Source organism: Xiphias gladius, chromosome 12 (assembly GCF_016859285.1).
Source record: "Xiphias gladius isolate SHS-SW01 ecotype Sanya breed wild chromosome 12, ASM1685928v1, whole genome shotgun sequence".
Classification (NCBI taxonomy): Eukaryota; Metazoa; Chordata; class Actinopteri; order Istiophoriformes; family Xiphiidae; genus Xiphias; species Xiphias gladius.
The window spans coordinates 8,410,435-8,430,492 of record NC_053411.1 but is presented as its reverse complement, the minus strand read 5'-3'; the positions used below and the strand labels follow the sequence as shown (position 1 = coordinate 8,430,492).

The following is a 20,058-nucleotide window of genomic DNA, read 5'->3' as shown; positions in this document are numbered from 1 at the left end:
GTCTTTGGCTACAGTGAATGTAGTGTTGTCAAATTCCCACAAATTCATTGATAACATGAAAACTTGACAAAAAAATACAGGATAATGCACAACCTACTAAATGCCCAAGGTCAGTCTTGAAGATAACGTTTCTGAGGTCTAATGTGCTGGACTATTTCTTGATCGGCCACAATTAATTGTTGGAAATTCTTTCATTCAAACTGCATGCTTGCATAGCGACCTATTAACTACCACCCAAAGAATTCAGATAGTGGTAGTAAAACAATTTTTTTTTTCCCTACACGGAGGCCACAGACATGAGAGCGTATCCATATGTCCCATTTTTCCTGATCAACCCGATAATACATAAATAGTATCTTATCTCTGCCAACAGACAGCTTCACAAATGGGGCCCCCAAAGGGCCCAGCAGCACACTCCAAGAGCTTTGAGAAATGGGAATGACCATGGCAGCTAGGATGTGCCAGTCGTGATCTAATGCAATGGCCGAGGGCTAGATTGCGTCAAACTGCGCACCTTGAGGGATGAAAAATATCCCGGTGCTCTACTTAAAACTAATGGACAGTGTCTCAGACAACAACAAAAAAAAAAAGAAAAGAAAAAAAAAAGAAGCGAGAGCCTACAAGATTGAGAAGACGGGGAGAGGTTTGGATACCACTCTATTATAAGATTCTCCCTTCCTCTCAATCTCTTTATCCTGTGCTATCAGTATAGGGACAACAGAAATAGCCTGTTCCTGACAAAGAGGCGGTCGAATGAAGGCCTTTCCATTTCAGTAGACTGATTAGTCAATCTGGGCATAATGTCTATCCTCAAGGCTTGAGGATTATCAACTGTTTTTCTGTGTGTTCATTTTTCATCGCGTCTTCTCTTAAAAAGCTGATGGCTTCAAAGCATGTGTTTTGAAAATGTATAGTAACCACATCATTTATTGCGGAAAGTGCTCTTTTTCTCTCAAGTGACCCATTGACCCTCCTGTAGCGGTTCCTTATAAATTCCTGACCTCACTTTTCGCTGGTAAATACATGTCAGAGGGAAACTGGCTGCAGATGCAAGAGTCAATAGCTATCTATGTCATCAAGTGGAGGAGATGATCTTTGGCGGCTTTGCAACACTCAACATAATGAGGCATGTCTTGCTTAGGTTTCAATATGGCTGCTCAATTATTGCCACTTTTATCATTGTACAACTACAAAAGAAAAGGAAGGTACCTTTTTTTCTTCACATGTCAATAGGACATGATGCCAGAGGAAAGAGCCTTGATTTCACTGATATCTTGCATTATTTATCAAATGCGTCATTCACTCTTCAGCTGCATTCGTCTGACTACATTTTTCTATCTGCGATTTATGTATCTGACAAATATAGAGGCTGTACATACATCGGCTACATATGTGCACCCTTACTCTAAGGAATCGCTTACAGTATGTGAGGTGACTTATGCTACACTGCGCGATCCTCGGACTCCCAACAAAGACAGTAGGATTGCGCGAGTAGGTATATGCCCACAGTGGCCCCTCCCTCGTATAAATGACGGGCCCCTACGTGCCACATCAAGGCTCTACCTCGTTTCAGCGCCGCAACAGCTGGCAACAGATGGAGCCTCGCTCTAGAGGGAGGAGGGGGGCTGGGACTTAACCTTGCTCCTGCCTTCTTCTTCCTCACCTCAATTCTTTTCTTGTCTTTGTTATACCATGTCTCCTCCTTGTGATTTCATCTCTACTCCTCCCGCTTCTTCTCCTCGCTCTTAAAGTGATTCCCGCACCCACACAGCACATGAAAACACACCTCTTACACAGCTGCACATGTGCTTCTAAGTGCCATCTTTCTCCCTAATGTCTTGCTTTTCGTATGAACATAGAAGAAACAAGCATCACATGTCCATATGAGTAATGGAGTCTGCCTCATTTGCTGAAGATACCACCAGCAGGGAGGAAATGGAGCACTATTCTCTGCGTGTTCACAGACTGACCTCTGAACTCTCTTTGCCCTTTTTAGCTGCAAATGCCTGGTGGACACATTCAAGGCTGTAAGAATTTTACCAGCACGGAGATGGGTCTCCTTTGATCTGGAAGCATCACTCAAGGCTTTTTTTTTTTTTTGCTTTCTAATCCCCCCTCCTGCTTTCCCTTTTTCCTCTTTACACTGACAGTCCTCCACAGCTACGCAAATATACTGCATGACTGCAGGGGGCTGATGCGGAGAACAACAAAGCTGCACTTACCCAAGTCTGTGTAATGTGATTTGCAGAACTGCTTTTGTCCACCAAAGCACAGCTCGAACTGAGGCTCGTTTGACCGGCGTAAGGTGTGTCCGTTCTCAAGGGCGGCAAAGGCGTCACAAGTGTAGCGGTACGTGATGAAGCCAAAATTGTCCCTGGTAAAGAATAGAAAATGATATGTCAGAGTGTGGCTGTGGGGCAACAATAACTGAACAGGGGGCCTTGTCTTAGATGACGATCATGCTATTTATATGCAAAAGAGGATCAATAAATGTGTATCTTTGGGGCTCTGTAGTCCTAGAAGTAGATGAATCAGGAGACGCTCTGAGACTGCTAAAGCTCTGTCTTTGTCTTAGACCTTAAACACTCGCCTTTGCTCTAAGTTCAGCAGTTACAGCAGAAGATTTTTGTCTGTTACATGAAATTATTATTATTATTATTATTATTATAACTAGAATTGCCCAAATAAATGTCTACTATCGCCCGACACTAATACCAGACTGCCATATAGACGCACACACACATACAACACAAAGTCCTGGGGCCTTACCCGTCGTCCCTCAAGTTCACTGCACATTCTTCAATTTCGCCAAAGACTTCAAAGCGGCGCTTCAACTCTGTCCGGGTGCAGTTGGACCTCAGTCGCCCCACGTACACCACCCGTCTCTCCTCCTGCTCGTTAAGAGGAAAGACAGAGCAGAGGAAGGAGATTAAAAGGGGGAGTTTGTTTTTCCTTTCCCCCTCTCTTTCTTCACTGAGCCCTAATGAATTGGTCTTGATCACTCCTGTGGATACTGCAGCTGACTTTGGGTCCCGATTTTGTCCCTCTCCTCTGTCTGTCTGTTGTATTCCTCTGTGATTGGTTCAGCTTGCTTCCTCTTATCTGATAGAGTTGCAGTGTGGAGGTGCCTTCAATCTGCCTTGGCACTACAATTCCTCTTTCTCTCTGCAACTCATCAACCAGAGGCCGAGTGATTTTTATCAAATGATGCCATGTCTTAACTTTGGGGCTGCTTCTTCTTTCATGAAGTTTAAAAATAAAGCTGTGGGGTGACTCAGCCATATATCAGAAAAGCCTGGCTCTTTCTTTCCAACGCCGGAGTCAACCTTACAATACGCAGCAAACTAGGCGGGATTGTTAACTGAGAGGTCTGTTTATATTATAAGGATATTCATATCCAATAGCGAGGGAGCATTAAGAGCAGCAGCAATGAGCCACAGGGCAAAAAACATGGATTTCCTCGAACCTCAGAGGACACGGGGGTCATAGCAGAATAATTCAGGAAGTGCGCCAGGCTGCAATTATAGCTTTTGAGTAGTTTAATTGAATGTGCTAATCATACAGTATAATATAGCAAAAGCCTTAGGCTATAGTGCATCACTAGTATTATTTATTTATTCATTCATTTATTTGCCATTATCGGGCAAGTCCATTGAGGCCTGTTGAAATTCTGAATGCTGTCTTGAGGGTAGTAGTAACATATATGTAAATCAGTTGCCTGGTGCTAAACTCAAAGTTCACCTTTGCCCCATTTGACTTATACAGAGTAGCTGAGAAAAAAATATAAATTAACTACAGATGACTGTTTTTTATGCTTTTTCCTCTCTCTTTAATGCTCACATACTGTCGGAGACAAAAAAGTATTTGCTGAATTAGGGGTTTGGTTGCTGACAACTGATAAATAGGCGGTGTTTTCTTGATGGCACCCTGAGGGCTGCCTCTGTGTGTGGGTGTGTGAGTGAGTGAGAGAATGAGGCAAAAACAGAACGAGAGAGACAGAGAGACACAAGGAGATGCTTTCACATCCCTGGCCTCCCAAATCGTCTTTGACAGCTTGAGCTTCACTGCTCGTAATTGTTTGTATCTCCATCTCTGAAAATGTATGCATGCCAAGCCACGTTTGCATTACTGCATCATTTAATGTGCACTTTATCAACGGGTGGTAGTAGCGTTACCTTGCTGGAAACTTGAGCAATTTGACACTGAGACAAGGAGAGTGGAGACACGGAAGAAATATGATATTCACTGCATCGGGCTGAATTTTGAAATATAAAGAATAAGGAAAAGAGCTCAAGAGAATCAGTAGCTGTTTCCTTTTTTGTCCGTTCCCCGTCTTGCTCTCCTAGTTTCTGTTTTCCACTATTTCAACATTTTACCCCTGTGGTGTGATTAATAAGAGTCGACAGTGTTTCCAGATGACAGAGACGTTAAAAATACACAACCCGCAGATAAAGAGGAAGGGCCTGTCGCCTGAATCATTCAGGAACTCACTTTGTATGTATTCTTCCAGTAGAGACACATTGTGGCACATAGCACTTGGCTGGAGGCTGTCTCATCCTAAGTAATGTGTAAGTGTCTGTGGGAGGTTTCTGTGTGTTTGCGGGAGTTTGTACATATGCCACAGCAGTGATTGCATGTGGTCTTTTATCAGTGGCAACGGGAAAGATGTAAAGTACGGAAAAAAAAAAGGCGATAGAGGAAATGAGATGGAAGTTGTGTTCGTTGACTCACTATTGCCTTCTGCCTTTGCCTCTCTCTCTGCTCGGCCCTTTCAAACTCCCGCTTCTCGTAGTCCCGGCGGTACTCCTCCCTCTTCAGCCTCTCGTGCTGGTACTCCTCGTAGCTGTCATACCTGTGGAGGATAAGATACGTATGACATCACTGTCCTCGCTCGTCCTCCAAATTCACCCTTCCTGTTGATGCTTATCAAGAACAACTGCCAGTATTCGCCAAGGAGCAGTGCCCTGTTTTCTCATCCGCGATGGTTGAGAAGGGGGTTGCAAAGCAAGGGGAATGGACATGTTAATAAGATGTCTCTTTGCCATTGATATGATTACTGCGCCCGCAGGATAGGCCCACGGGAGTGCCGGCGAGCAGCACGGTTGGGGAGCCAGGCAGCTGCAACTGTCAGCACAACTTCACATGTCATTACTTTCTGCTTAGTTAGGGCTTCATCAAGAAGGAAAGTGTAACTTTCTCCCACACCCCAGACTAGCAGAAGACGTGTCCGTTAAGTTTTCGACTGATGAGCAACTCTCGGGCTTGTCGGGTGTCATTAGGCACGTGGGTGCAAGATCAGCTCGGTGTGCTTAGATGGTGTCAGTCTCCTCTCTCTCTCTCTCTCCTTCTCTTTCTGTACTGTGCCAGAACTTCTCTGCATATGAAATGGTCCCTTCTGCAGTGGCTTATGGAAAACTACAGAGGCACCAAGTTGAATAAGCATCATTATACAGCTTGGAGCATCAACTCATGAGTGAACTATGAATGTGCATCAGTATGATTTGGGATTCTCCTGCCCCTAGCTCAAAAAACATGATAAAATTTAAGATATTTGCTCTGAATGTTTGTTGAGGGCCCCCCATGTGGGACAGACTGCAAAACTTCCGTCTTGATGTGTAAATTGAATAACAGAGAAGCCATACTATTTCTGAGTTGTGACAGGAAAAAGTTCACTCTTTATGGTGACTGCTAGTTAGTTTTTTTTTGTTACTATTATTTCAGCCTCTTTCCATCGGGAGATCTTTTGAATTTTGCCAAGCAGCTCCTAAGAGTACACATTTGTCCTAACTTGAAGTCTGTGACCAAACAAAGGCCAATTGCACAAAACAAATTACAGGTTAAATAATTCATTTAAAATAATCACCTTGGCCTGCGGCTGAGAGGAGATCGAGACTGAGGGTGGGGGCTCTTGAGTGTCCGGGAACGAAAAGTGCTTGATTCTGTGGTGTGACGAGACCTGAGGGAAAAAAGAAAATGCTAAATATGAAAACATATTTTTACCAACGCATAGGAATGATGTTCATCTCACACATTAGAAAAAAAATATTTAAAATGAAATAAAACACACTATTGTGAGTTTTATGTGACACTCTGGTTAATTTATTCTTGGCTTTGGGAACCGAATTAACTTTTTTCATATTCGCAGTACGCATTAAGATAATAGAAACTGGGTTAATTCGAGATAAAAGTAGTCTGTATTCTCCTAGCATTGTCCTTATCTAACCCACAGCCATGGAAGGTGAGCATCATTTTCTACAGATCTTTTTTACGCACCCGAGCTAGCATACACATGCACCTGCTATCTATGTTGTATGAGGAAATGGTCAATACTGTAGGCCCTGGTGGCCTGACTGTAGTGCTTGTGCTCCTGCAGTCCTTAAGCTTGATGCTTAATTATTGAAGTGCTGCCAAAGAAGGAAGAGCTGAATTATGGAGGGAGAGAAGTTTGCGAAGCTCAGTGAAGCAAAGAAATGGCAGTTTGGAAAGAGCTAGGATCTTGCGCTGTGAAACTTGAACAGAGAGGAAGAATTTTGAGAATTATTTCAGTGAAATTCTATCTACAGTATCTTTTCTTGCATGAAAATATAACAAGCTTCTTGTTCTGTCACTTTCAAAAGTCCAATCCCTATCCAGTATTTTTAGAAAGCTTGTCTGTCAGATTCAGATCGAATGCCTTGGGACTATTACTGTATCATCTGTGAGCGAGTTGGTGTAGAATAAGGGCCCAAGCAGAATAAAGTGATTCTATTGGCTCTGTGGAGTAAACTGACCTTTAAATAATCAGACAAACAAACTGAGTCACTGCAGAGGAGCCCTAAACTGAGGCACTGAATGAACTACTACTGACAAACACATCCTTCACATCTCTCACATCCTTCTCAGTAACAATGATTTGCCTCTTTTCTTCTACCAAAAAAACCCAACAGAAACCCTCTCAGCTATGATCAAAGGGAAGCATGGGAAATGTAGTTCTCACACAGTGCTATGATGATATGAGTCTCTTTTGAGAAGGCTTTTTAGACTACATTCCCACAGCCTGGATTTCGCTTTCATCTCTGGGGATGTAAAAGAGGAGGGTTTGCCACTCAGAAAAAACAACAGCTGCCGCTTAAAACAATAGCCCCGGCATCAAACAAAAAATGGAAGCATGCAAGGGAACGAGTGAGGAGGGGAGTGAGTGTTGGGAAGACACTCAAATATAACTCCCTGCCTAAAGATGAAAACTCATAGTGTTCAAAAGTCCAGTGCCTGTGGGACCTTTCTTATTCTTTGTTCATTGCACCATTCAACCAATGTTCTTTCCCCACTGTCAGTTCAGAAAAATGAAAGTGCCACCTGGTTTAATAGGCAGAATTTGGTAAGCATAACAACAGCAGACAATTTGGCTTTGTGTAAGACTTGGCAAATCTATTTTGAATATAGACCAGGCAAGGCTAAGACTAGCAGGAGGTCAAGAACCCAAGAGTATCCAGGGTCTATCCTGTCTGACATCAGCTCTGACAACTGATCAGGCCTGTTTTACACTCCTAGGTTAGACCCTCTGCCATCTCCAAGCCCTGTTTAAACTGCGTGGGTGGGGAGCAGGACAAGATATCTATGTGTGTGTATGTGTGTGTGTGTCTGTGAGAGAGAGAGAGAGATAAAGAGAGAGCAAGAAAGAGATGACTTACCAGGAAGAGGGGCGTCTGTCAGGTGAGCTGGAGAGGGACCGCCTTCGGTAGTGTGAGGAGGAGCTGCGGGAGCCAGAGTGGGAACGAGAACGGGAGCGGGACCAGCTGCTGGTCCAGCAGAAAGGCCTGCCAGGTGAGAGGAGGAGGGAAGAAGGTGGGGAGACAGAGCCTCGCGAAGGGGAGCAGCTGGATGGTGGGGAACAGGAGGGAGAGCAGGGGGGGCAGTCAAAGAGTAGGTCCAGAGGGGTGCCCTCCCATGGATAGAGGAAGCGACTCTCACGGCCCTCACCCAGCTCTAGCTCATCGTGGAAGGGCAGGAACCCTGGATGCAGGTAGCTGGAGCCAGGCAGCCTCTGGGAGTAGTAGTCATCCGCTCCCTCCTCAAGGGACTGAGGTGCTAAAACCTTGTTCGGTTTGCTCCCTGGTTCTCTCTCCTGACCACCCTGACTATAGAGAGCTTGTAAGGGATGGCCAAAGTGCTTGTTGAGCTCTGCTCTAATATCTTGGTCGCACAGGAGCTTCCGGCTGGTGGCAGAAGGGTGTTGTTGGTCCCTGTCAATTGTGGCTTCTTGTGAGGGGATCTGGGTGGTTTGTGTAAGGGTCTGCTTCCCTAACCCCTGGACCCGGACTGCTTCTCCATCCACAGATGCAAAATTTTGCTGCTTAGCCAAAGGACCAGATGGAGCTGATGATGGAGAGCAAGAAGATGAAGATGATAAAGAGGATGGTGGCATGGCTGAGTCCTTACATTGGACATGCCTGTCCCCCACTGTGCCTGCAGTAGGCATGGGAGCAGCAGGGGCACCTGAGGTGACTGTCATTTCCGCTGCTGTACTCATGGTAACAGTGGCTCTGCCGCCATCCTTCTTAGTGCTAGCTGACGCTTGGCAATAGTCATGGTCACTGTAGCTACGGGGTGCCGCCCGCTTATTGTTGCTAGTGCTACAATGCTCCTCCAGGCCGCCCACCACTGTGTGTTGGGTGGCGGAGTAAGGGAGGGCGGTGGACGCTTTGCTCAGCTGGGCATAGAGCTCAGTCTGTTCGGGACCCTTCCTGTTGGGGCCCCCGCCTGAGGCACCTGGGGCCGGGGCCAGAGCGCCGGGGCCCAACTCGCTCAGCCTGGCTCTTTTGCATGCCAAGGCTGAGGAGGAACATGAAGACAACTTGGTTTTGAGTGATGCTTTGAAAGGATTCTCTTGACTGGCTTTGTGTGGGGGCGTGGTAGGTGGTGTCAGACCTGCAGAGGGATGAAGACACAGAGGTTGGTGGAGGGGTTGGGGCAATAAAATGAAAATGGAATCATAATGAAAACCACTCCAAATATTCCCCTCTCCCTCCTCCTCTCACCCATCTATAAACTCCCAGGTCAGTTTATGGACAGTGGACACAGATACATGGCTGATTAAAATATTCACTTTCACTTGGCCTAATCCTGATCTCTATTTTATTGCAATCTTGACAGATTAATGTAATGCTTGGTGTAACTTAATATGGTAGTGCTATAATACGGATGACTTGTCACCCCCTTCCTCTCTGACCTTGGAAAGATCCCTTTTCATGAAAAAAAAACATAACAAAAAACCCTGTAGAGGACAAACGGAATGCATCTGATGAAAAAAATTAAAGTACATGTATCACATCGCTGCCTGCCTCACACAAATGTTTGCACTGGACAATTCATCTGAATAAAACCAAAGACCCTTTTTATCGGTCCGAAAGAACAATCACTGACATGGCGCCATGCATGTTTCAAGATGATCCAGCGCCATCTCTGTGAAACCCTATGTAGATATGTCACTACTCTTAATGTACATGTTAGCATGCCTTGTGATGTTGCCATGGCGAGATGTCTGCTATGTCATGGACGCACAGGAAGTACTAGCAAATGGGTTGTCATTCTTCTCAGATGGCATGTCCCTACTGCTTGTACCCCCCATCTCTTCCCCCGCCTCCTACAGATTTACAACCAGACAGATGGCAGTTATATGGGAAGTCCTGAGATGAGCCCACTTTATAGCATTGTTAATGCACTCACACAAACAGCCACCGCCATTACTCTTTTTCTCTCTTTCCTCCTCTCCTTTAGTCTTGCATTCTCCCCTTTTCTTTCTTCCTGTCTGCCATCTTCCATGGATCAGTCTCTATTTCTCACTTTCCGTCTCTTGGCATATTTTCCTGTTTCTGTCTTGTACAGAGAAGCCCACACACACACACACACACACACACACACACTAACAGTCACTAACAGTCTCTCACTGGAGTTAAAGTCAGGCACTTTGGAACACATATCCTCTTCTCTCCTATTTACCTTTCTTATAATGCACATCATTCTTCCCTAGTGAATTGCACAAAATGACAGCTATTAGTATCAAATCCAGTGTTAGAATATGCACCGGGAAGACAGCTTGGCAAAGAGAGTGCGGGAAACTGATACATAAAAATGCAATTTTCTGAAACCACTTGCTGTGTTTGGAATGCCTGATCCAACGGATTATCATCCTACTTATTATCTGGATGTGGCTGTAAGTATGACTGCAAGCCCCCACTCCCCCCTCTTCCCTCTTTCTTCCCTTCTTTCTCTTCCTTCTCTCAATTCTGATATAGACATATAAATGCATTATGCCAATGAAATGAGCTACAAAAAGGAGAAGGCAGAGAGGTAGAGGGGGTGCCACACAGTGCCTGAGGAACCTCTGTTTCACCAATGAAACACCATCTGTCCAAAACAATGTACGCGTAGGGTCATAAACTAGGAGCCATTAGCGACGGAGGTGAAATAAATCAGAATTAGATAAATATGTGCCTCTCAGTCAATCTTGCTAGTGATGGATGAGCCGCAGACTCGAACACCAATCATGTAACCACTAGAGAGAAAACGATGAAGCAAGTGAGCAAGACAGAAAGAAAGAGAAGGGTTTTCTAATCTTATTTCTTGTCCAGCTGTAAATTGTGAGGAGACCTCGGAGCGAATAACAACTCCGGGCTTAAAGAGTTGATCCGCCGGTAAGCCATGCAAATAGCAACACACAGACCACCCCAGTGTCATGAGATACAGTAATTAAAGACAACACGGCAGCACAGGGTAAATCTATTAGCTTGGCAGAGATTAGGCCTGAACAGTCAGATCCCAGGGGGTCTCACTTGCCTGCCTGTAGCTTTACTGTACCTCTCTGAGAAGTTTCAAAAAAACATGCAGACAACAGTTCAAAAGGTGCTATTATGTGGTATTAAACATAATTTGGTTCAGTACAAGATGTACAGATCTCTGTTCAACTGATAATTACATTTATCTTTCTATGAAACAGTAACCAATACTACTACAACTCATCATAAAGGCATAAAAAATATGTTACTGGCAACAGTTTATGGAAAGTTCCATCAGTGAGTTGAGGCTGGAACCTGGCTGACTTCCATCTGGTTATCAGTAACACTGGAATCTCTACTGTAGTGGAATGTTACTCTAAATCTGCAATGGACATGTAACTCTGGACCTAAGAGCTTTCATCTCTGCTTACTGGCAGATATATGCATCTGTCTCATACAGCACAAGACTCAAAAGCTTATCCCTAAGTAGGAAAGGGGCTCAGTAACCTGGAGCTTTTTGGACTAACGACTTTCCTGCTAATATTCAATCCTACATTTGCGCAGGCTGGTGAAGTCAGGTGTGGGACTTTAAGTGATTGTGCTTGTAAAATGGATGCGGTGGAACAGAACGGACGCCCAGATTTGGCCACAGGTCAATGGTCTTGCCCACATGCAGTAAAACAGGAAGAAATATTAACTGTGCTTGATTGCCCCAGAGCTTAAGCAGCCCTGCTCTTTCCCTTCTTTAGGTCTCAACAAGCATCCCCTTTAACCCCGAACACTTATCTATACAAAAGTGCTAAATAGCACTTCAACCAAGGTCAGAAGGACAGAGGGAGACCTCCTCAGCTAAGTAGAAGGTGCAGGGGGCCGACATGAGGCATGTATGGCCGATCATTTCCCTTACTGGTAAATGAATACTCGAAGAGACACTGTGTGAGAGGCAGCTATTTTGTTTTTATTGACCTTAGATGATTAATCCAGGGCAGAAGGGAGTTAATTACTGACATAATTTGCAGAAAGAGTGATTTCACCCCCAACAATGCAGCTTTCACTGAGATTCTCTTCATTTTTGTCCTGTAATTACCTTTTGCCTATAGCTTTCTTCTGATGTAGTTAATTATAACTCAATAACACAAAAAGGATGATGTCAATAATGATGATGAAAAACCCTCACACTGACTCCATTTACAAAACAGCATCCTTTGCATGTAATATTAACTATGGAAAATGACTCCCAATTGATCAAATTGCTTGTATGGCTAGGGACTTAAAGGGAGGAAGGCACAGATCATACAAGCAAAACTGAATTACATAGCAAAACCAATTAAAACAATAACACTGCCATTTCAATTTTCCTATGATGTCTAGGCTAAGTAAGCTGTCAGTCAGAGAGCATTAGGATCTGATAGAGGAAAAGGAAAAGCATATTAACGCTTCAGTAACTGGGGAAGGGAGACATTGGGGGATGGGAGGGGCTTTCTAATAAACCCTGCAGAGATTGGAAAGCCTAATCAATACTAAGGCAAATAAATGTTCTCCTATGTCTTCACCTTGAACTTTGAACTGTGATGGAACTATCAAGATGTTGGAAAAGCCAGAGTTAACCCATTACTAGGTACAAGAGGGAGGTAAGAATTTCTGACTAATCTTTTTTTAATAACTACATGTGTTTTAAATAATCGGAAAAGTGTGCTCACCTGGGGTTCCAGCAATCTCCACACTTAATGTGTGTTCAATGGTTTTGTTCTCAAACGGTGATCCCTTGTGGTCACTGGAAGACAAAAAAAGTGCAACATTTTACTTCTCATGTGAAAGGAAGACTTTAAAACCTTTCGTGATCTAAGAAATGGAAATGAGTCACAAAAATGCCTCAACTTGGATGCTAGTCTATATAGTCTTCTCTGACTTTGTCATTTTTCTGTAGTTTGTTGTTGCTTTTTGCCTACAATAATGTGGAAAAACTTCTCACACTTACTTTGGAGACTCTGGGGTCAAAGGAAGTGGCAAGGTGGTTGGTTTGGCTGCAGAACACAAAGGAGCATGGGTAATTATTGATCTAGGTATAACACTCATGGCAGAAGAGAACAGGTCCACATTCTGCAACTATTAATCTCAAACTAGCTCATTAAATGCAAATATTACTAAAAAAAACACCCATCCCTGGTTAGAAAGTCTCTCTATGGACACTACTGTACAAAGCATATCCTTTTAGATTGACCCCGTTTTAACAATTTATTCTTTTAGGATAGACTGTTCGCTCTGTGAGGCAGGATGAAGTGATGGTATATGTGTCACAGGTGTCTAGACAGAGACATACCCTGCTCAAGACAACAAACAGATCTAAATGGAGTAAAGACATAGAGAGACGATGCCACAAACAAGACACATGACAGTGGGTGAGCCCCTCCCTGGACAATAGAGTCATAATTACATGCACCAACAGCAGAGGATGGGAAAAAAGAAGGAAGAAAGGAGAGTCAAGGAAGCTTGTGCAGTTGCCCGAGGCTCTGGCCGACTTGTGCTCCAGCTAAGGGAACGTGGCTTTAGTAGCACAATGCTAAAGAGCAGCACCTGGGCTCTGAGTCTAAATGTACATATTCAGCACACTCAGCTCAATCAGCAAATGATGGTTCAAGGGTCGACTTTATGAATACAAGACGTACAGTAGCAAGACAAGGCTCACCCCTTTTCCCACCCCCTCCCTTTTTTTTTTTTTTTTAACTTCACTCTATTTAAATTTAAAAGAATGCCTCCGGGACTAGCAAAAAGTACTGGCTAGCAGGCTGTTTGTTGTCATTGTTGTTTATGCCCTCAGAATGACTGTTAGATTCGAATTAGAATAGGGATTAGTTGTGAAGTCAAACTGGGAAGTGGTTAGAGCAGGAGAGGGAGAAGAGAGAGCAGAGATAAGGCCAGTGGGGGGGATGCAGTCATGATTACCTAACAACGGGTGGCCCTGGTCGTCGGGGTGCTCGCTGAGTGCCTGCCTGTGTGGGTGCCCTTGCCCTTGTATGATGCAGGGAGGGGTGGGCTCTGCAATTCTAGTATCTGGGAAGAGTGGGCTTGGTGGGCCCTGTGAGAGCACCGCTGCGGGGCTGCCCGTGACATGGTCATCATCATCATCATCATCAACACCATCATCATCAGCATCATGGTCAACATCCTCCCCATAGCCCCCCTGGATTGGCCATCCCAGCTCTAGTCCAAAGCCCATGTCTAGCCCTGGATCTGGCTGGCTAACCCAATTCTCTAGGTCTAAGGCAAGAGGTGACAACAGGGGCCCTGAGTCAGGCTCTTCAGCCTGACTTACTCCCCGGTTTCTAAGATCAGTGATCCCTCTGAACTCTTCCTCCTCCACCTTTGAAACAGCCTGGACTGGACTCTCAGACCTCTTACCTGCTAATATGCCCTGAGTGCTGGGTAAAGGGTTGATTTTAGGTGGGAGAAGGCGGGCCCGATACTGAGCAGGCCTCTGTTTGGAGGTGAGCAGCTGGCTAAGTAAGGGGTGCCCCGGCTTCTCATCTCTCTTCCTAATACTCACTGTGATGTGCCTATGTGGTGCAAGGCTATCACCACAACTGCTACTATGGCCTTGCCTGCCAAAGCCCTCACTAGCCTGAGTGGCGCCTGCAGCCTCTCGGCAATGCTCACAGCTGTGACTCACCTCTCCGGGAGGGAGGGAATAAGAATGCATATACCTAATAAACCTAGCGGCGGCCAGGCGGCCCACATTGCCTGGCGGCCTTCCTTCTTCACTGGGCGGCCCGTGCTCCAGTTTGGGGCGGGCATGGCCGCAGGTGGAGGTTCTGTGGCCGACAGGGATAGAAGCACCCTCCGACTCCTCAACCCCGTCATCGTGAGTGTAACGCTGCCACTTCCCAGCCCCAACACCAGCCACACTACACTCGCCTGCAGCCCGGCTCTCACCTCGCTGGTGATGCTGCTGCGGCTGCTGCTGCTGCTGCTGCTGCTGTTGCTGCTGTTGTTGTTGAGATGGCACAGCTGACTTCTTCTTGGAGGTGGTGGAGGAAGATGAAGAAGAGGTGGAGGAGAGGGAGGAAAACGAGGAGGTGGATGACGAGGATGGCGAAGAGGAGGAGGAAGAGGCGCCAAGACCCAGGCCACTCTTGTCCCTGCTACTGGCACCACCCCACGTGCTCTTGGCTTCACTGGCTCTGGTGTGGAGCAGGATGTCATCGGTGGCCGTTAGATATTTCAGCAGCTCAGTGCAAGGCCGCCTCACGGGGCGGTTTTGTTGGCTGGAGCCCCCTCTTGCTTTGCCATTCCAGGGGCTCTCCGTCTGTGCAACACAGCAAGACAGAGAGAAAGAGAAAAGTATTAAGTTTGCTTAAATAAAAAGTTTTGCTCACTGTTAGCGGTACAGTGCAGTTGGTCCAGTTGTGGGAAATGGTAAGTGCTTCATTTGGCACAAATATGAAAGCAGAAAGAGACGGAGGCAGAGAGAGGCTAAAGGAGCGACACAGACAATCTGAGCACAGTGGTTGCCCAACTGTCTGGGAGGCAATGGTGGGAGTTCGGTCCGCCCGTCATCTTAATTGCGTGGCCCTCCAGGCACCACCACACCACGCTGCACGCGCACCATGTCCTCCGGGAGTCCTCATTCGCTGTGCTCCAGAAATGGATGACTCAAAGGCATGGTATGAAAATAGACTCTGTGAGGACAGTTGACGCACTACATGTGCAAACATAGTATGCACAGCACACACAAATCTGTGTCTGCGTTGTGTTTACCACCCAATATAATCATACAGTACCTTTTTACAGTACATTCAGAGGATTTTAAGCACTAGGGAAAGCATAACAAACAGAGATTTCAGACATTTTGCCTAACGAGCAAATTATCAAGTGCTATAAACTGTAAATGATACTGAAAGTACAGAATGTTAAGTTCTGACATGAAATGTAAAAGGATTCATAAATGTATGATACAAAATTTAATCTCAATCAACCACACCCCTTTAGAGAAAAATCGTTTTTGAGAGCCATCCTATGAGAACAAATAACTTTGATACTTTGATATTTTGATCTTGTCATCTCCAGGCATCCATCTCGCCACAAGAGTGCCCGTCTCTGTTTTTTTTTTTCCAACAGGCACCATACTAAGGCGGATAAGTGGTGGAGCTAATGAGACAACGGTGCCGATGCCTTGCCTGGAAAGCCCGACAGCAATCAGCCTGTTTTCATTACGAGATGGCCCCCTGGGAGAGTAGACTAGAGCAGTAGTCTAACATCTTCTAAAGGCGGCCACCAAAACAAGAAAAGTGTGAGGGGGAGGGAGGGAGAGCAAGAAACGAGAGAGAGGAATAACAGAGTGGGAGAGATAAACAAATGCTAACAAACAATGTGTGTACAGGAGTGAAGTAAGCAGCAAGGCAGTGCATGTATTTTTGTCTGTGTGTGTGTGTCTGAGTGTGTGTGTGTGTCTACCTTGACGACGGCAGGTGGTGGTCTGATCCGGTGGTTGCTGCTGGCTGCATGGTTCTGTGCCTTGCCACCTGTGTATTGATTATAGCTGAGCTGGGAGTTTGCCGGTGCCAGAAGGAGCTTCTTCAGCTGCGAATGGACCCAAACAGAACAAGAGAAAGTGGAGAAGGAGGGGGGAAGTGAGCGTGGGTTATGCAAATGACCATTTTCTTTCAATTAGAGAAACTGTGCTTTGTAAATGTACTACCAGAAGAGACTGGTACTGCAGTTAGAAAAGATAAAATATCTGACACATCTAAAAGATTATAGTTTTTTAAGCAATTTATAGTATCTGACAGGACAAGTAAAGTTTTTTTTTCTTCCTGTGCAGATGTTTTTGTGTACACAAAGCCAGGCTTCTCAAATGTGATTGAATAAACACACTTGGGCATGTGGTTAAATGTCATTTGGTAGGGACCGGCATGGAGTAAAATGGACTATAACAGAACAAAACATAACATTTTAGGTCAAAGCCCTTAAGTTAGAGAAATGCCCAGATGGTAGGGTGATGTGTTAAAAAAAAAAGCAGCACAAAGGTAAACTGACTTATTACTATCAAGAAGCCTGTCTTTAGGCCAAAAAAGATTACTTGGGTACGGGGCGATTAGTTGAGGCCCAATGAGAGTAGATGCGATGAGATAGATTTCTTTTTTCCCTTACTTTCATTATGTATCGGCTTGATGTCAGGGCCTATGGCACTGTGTCAACCATAGCTGGCCCCACCACAGTGTTCATATCATTGAACTGGCGCCACAATAGCACTCTTATGTAAATAGCGCTGAGTAGCAAACACACTAATCCATTCCAATTACTTCCCTCCTCCCTGCATCTGTATCTCTGCATGCTGCACACATATAGAGAGCACATTGTGGCAAATGTGGCAGAGTGTGGATTGGGCACAGCCAAATACAGAAGTCTAAAAGACAAATGGCCAGTCTTGGTGCCCAGTCCTGTTGAAGACTCTTATCTGGTGTCTGTCATGGACTGACAAAAATGAAACAGTTTGTGCAGGGTTGGAGGTCAGGTCTCCGGAATAACATATGTCTTGACCTTGGAGTGGTGGTAAGGGGAGAATGATGAGAAGAAGGAGCTGTTGGTCATACCAGGGAAGGCTCCTCAGGCTCTGGGGTGCGTGGCGAGCCGTCAGGGGAGGAGGGACAGCTCCGGTCACTGGCATTGGTCACGTCCCCATCTGCCAGGGCCTCAAACGAAGGCAATCCGTCCTCATCCACCGGGATGCTGTCCAGGGTCTCTGTAAGCACTGCCAGCAAGTTGGCCTCATTTTCTTCATCTATCTTCTTAGGAGGGTGAAAAGGGGGAAGACAGAGACAGAAAAATAGAGAGACAGGAAAAATAGGACATTTTAATCAGAGGAAGTTGCATCTCTTTTTTTTTCTTCAGGGAAGTAAAGGTGGTGGGTGGTTGCATGCAGGCTTTCAATGCTAATAGAGTGGGAAGATTTTTTTCTCAATTTTTTGCAGCTGCTGAGCTGGCTCTATTCTGCCAGTCTTTTTAAAAACAAAATTCTCTCCGTGTGCAAGTGAGTCAAGCCTGTCACTCATATTTTAAACACGCAGCTTACTGGACCAAAATAATATCTCCCCCAAGAAACCCATTACCAGGGCTGACAAGTAGCAAGTATCTAGGGACGACAGGAATGGGTTGGGGTGGGTTGCGGTCTGGAGGGGTTTGTGGGGGTAAAGGAAACAATGAGCGGAAACTGACTCTCCTCTCTCTTATTCCATGAACTTGAGAGATGATTGTCTTGCCTACAAGATGTTCGCAAACCACTAATGCTAACTAAATTTGATACATTTAAATGTTGGTATGACAGCTGATGTTCACAAAGAGTGGGAAGTTACCATCAACATTTCATGAAAAATAAAGCTTGTTCTTCCCACTCAGCTCCTCTTTGATGTACCAGATGAGTTGTTTGCTTGCTGCAGTCGGCTGTTTAATAGTTGAGATTATAAGTGTATGAGTGAGAAATAAAGAGACAGAGAGATGAATATATAGAGATGGATAGTGAGAGTGAGAGTGAGAGAGATGTGAGCTGTCAGCTATCAACATGGGAGGTTTACTGGGGATAATAACTATGCATGTGAGTAGTGAAAAAAAACAAGAATAGAGAGAATGTATATAGATAGATATTAAGAGTGAGAGGAATGCAGCTTGCTTGACAAAGGGGTGTGTGTTTGTGTGTGTGCGAGGCTGTTTCTTTGCACAGACAAGTGACAACTTGTGACAAGTGACAACGGGAACTGTAAGTTCCAGGGCCATAAAAGCCCAGGGGACTTTAAGAGAGCGGAAAGATAAACAGCGTCATCACCCCGGGACGTTCTGTGGCCAGCCCAAGAAGAACAAATCCCTTTGTGCACACGGCAGGATTATCATCGCTCAGCAACGGTGTGTAGCCATCATTATGCCAAGGGGGCAAGCAACCTCTCAGATACCAACACTATACCTCTAAGACTCAGAATCCTACATGCCCAAAATTTACCCACCCACTTGTTTCTGTCTACTCTACTGATTTTACACAATTACACATCCACCTTGGATGGCACTTTTGGAGCAGTTTTGAGTTCACCAATGAGATAGTGGCCATTTTAATGCTTTCCCCCTCCAATTTTCATTAATAGATGACACAGATATCTTTGGACGTTCAGTTAGCTAGCTAACAATGAAGAAAACATTAATCTGATGCTCATTGAGTAGATTTTCTCTTAACAACATGAGCACTCAGTCTTTATTAAAAAATGATAACAGGGACATATTTCACAGAGATAACACGACGCAGACTGGGGCCATGCCGCATTGGCAAGCAACTGCCTTGCAGGAAATTGCTCTGTTTGAGGTGGCATGCTGTTTAATTACTTGCAATGAGCTTCAAATCCACCTTACTGGAACACTGCGCTACAGAAATGGTCACCGTTTTCTAGTTATTACCTGAGCACTAAGCGGGTAGGTATTAACCGCTGATAAAGCTGGAGCCTTTTTGTAACCCAAACATAAATCCTTGCATGAAAAACTGAAAGCAGGATCATTTTAGATGGTCACAATTGAGTCTTTAATGAGCCAGCGATCTATTTAGGTTCAACCTAACCAACCATCCAAGTAATGCTGTATTTAGGTGTGGTTTTATTCACCTCTCAACAAGTTCAATCCCATCCATTCTGTAGAAATTGCAGTCTATGCCACTGTGTGACACTAGTTACATTAAAGGTTGAGAGGGCTGCGCAAGCTTAATTATGTCATGGTTTGGAAATGATTCGGGAATTTCTGAGGCTGTGGAGGGCTCAAATGAAGTGATTTCAATCCTGTTTCAAAAACATCCACCAATTGGCAAGCTCCCACAGGCATGCTGCATCCCCGAAGATAACACAGAAGGGACTCTCATATTCTGAAAGAGACACTTGTAAAATCCCGAGTCGTGACGATCATGCTGCAGCCGCTGCTGTGGCTCTAGTGGAGGCACTCATAGGCCAAGTGGGGATTTCAGAAACTGGGGGAAAGAGCAAACCTCAGTTCGTTTCTACTCAGGAGAGAGCATGATCTAATACCCCTGTCCAAGAGGGCGAGCTTTTCCATGCCAGCCGGAAGTCCAAACTTTGCAGAGTTTACGCACCAAAGTCGATCTACTACCAATGACTCACTTGCCCCTTGTATATTTATAAACAAAAATCATTGTGTGGGTGGACTTCAGGAGCTATGGCACCCAAAGGGAGTGACACCAGGATAACCTGGCAACCTGCTCGTGGCCATGTCCACTTATATTGATTACTACAGCAGCTGCTGAGAGGAAAAGAGGGCAAGAAGA

The 20,058-nt window shown here is 45.1% G+C and overlaps 1 protein-coding gene across 3 annotated transcripts in view; it reads right to left on the bottom strand.

Moving 5' to 3' along the window:
• Positions 1-20,058, bottom strand: part of ppargc1a (peroxisome proliferator-activated receptor gamma, coactivator 1 alpha) — a 38,442-nt gene that overhangs the window by 3,339 nt on the left and 15,045 nt on the right. Inside the window, exons 3-12 of one of the 3 annotated variants that reach the window (XM_040141075.1) lie at positions 17,345-17,539; positions 16,206-16,331; positions 13,698-15,057; positions 12,733-12,778; positions 12,455-12,528; positions 7,671-8,907; positions 5,864-5,956; positions 4,732-4,852; positions 2,770-2,891; positions 2,223-2,374 (exon numbers count right to left, since the gene is read on the bottom strand). In XM_040141075.1, coding sequence (XP_039997009.1) covers positions 2,223-2,374; positions 2,770-2,891; positions 4,732-4,852; positions 5,864-5,956; positions 7,671-8,907; positions 12,455-12,528; positions 12,733-12,778; positions 13,698-15,057; positions 16,206-16,331; positions 17,345-17,539 — 3,526 coding nt within the window. The remainder of the gene's footprint in view (positions 1-2,222; positions 2,375-2,769; positions 2,892-4,731; positions 4,853-5,863; positions 5,957-7,670; positions 8,908-12,454; positions 12,529-12,732; positions 12,779-13,697; positions 15,058-16,205; positions 16,332-17,344; positions 17,540-20,058) is intronic. The other 2 variants (XM_040141077.1, XM_040141078.1) reach the window with 2 other exon arrangements.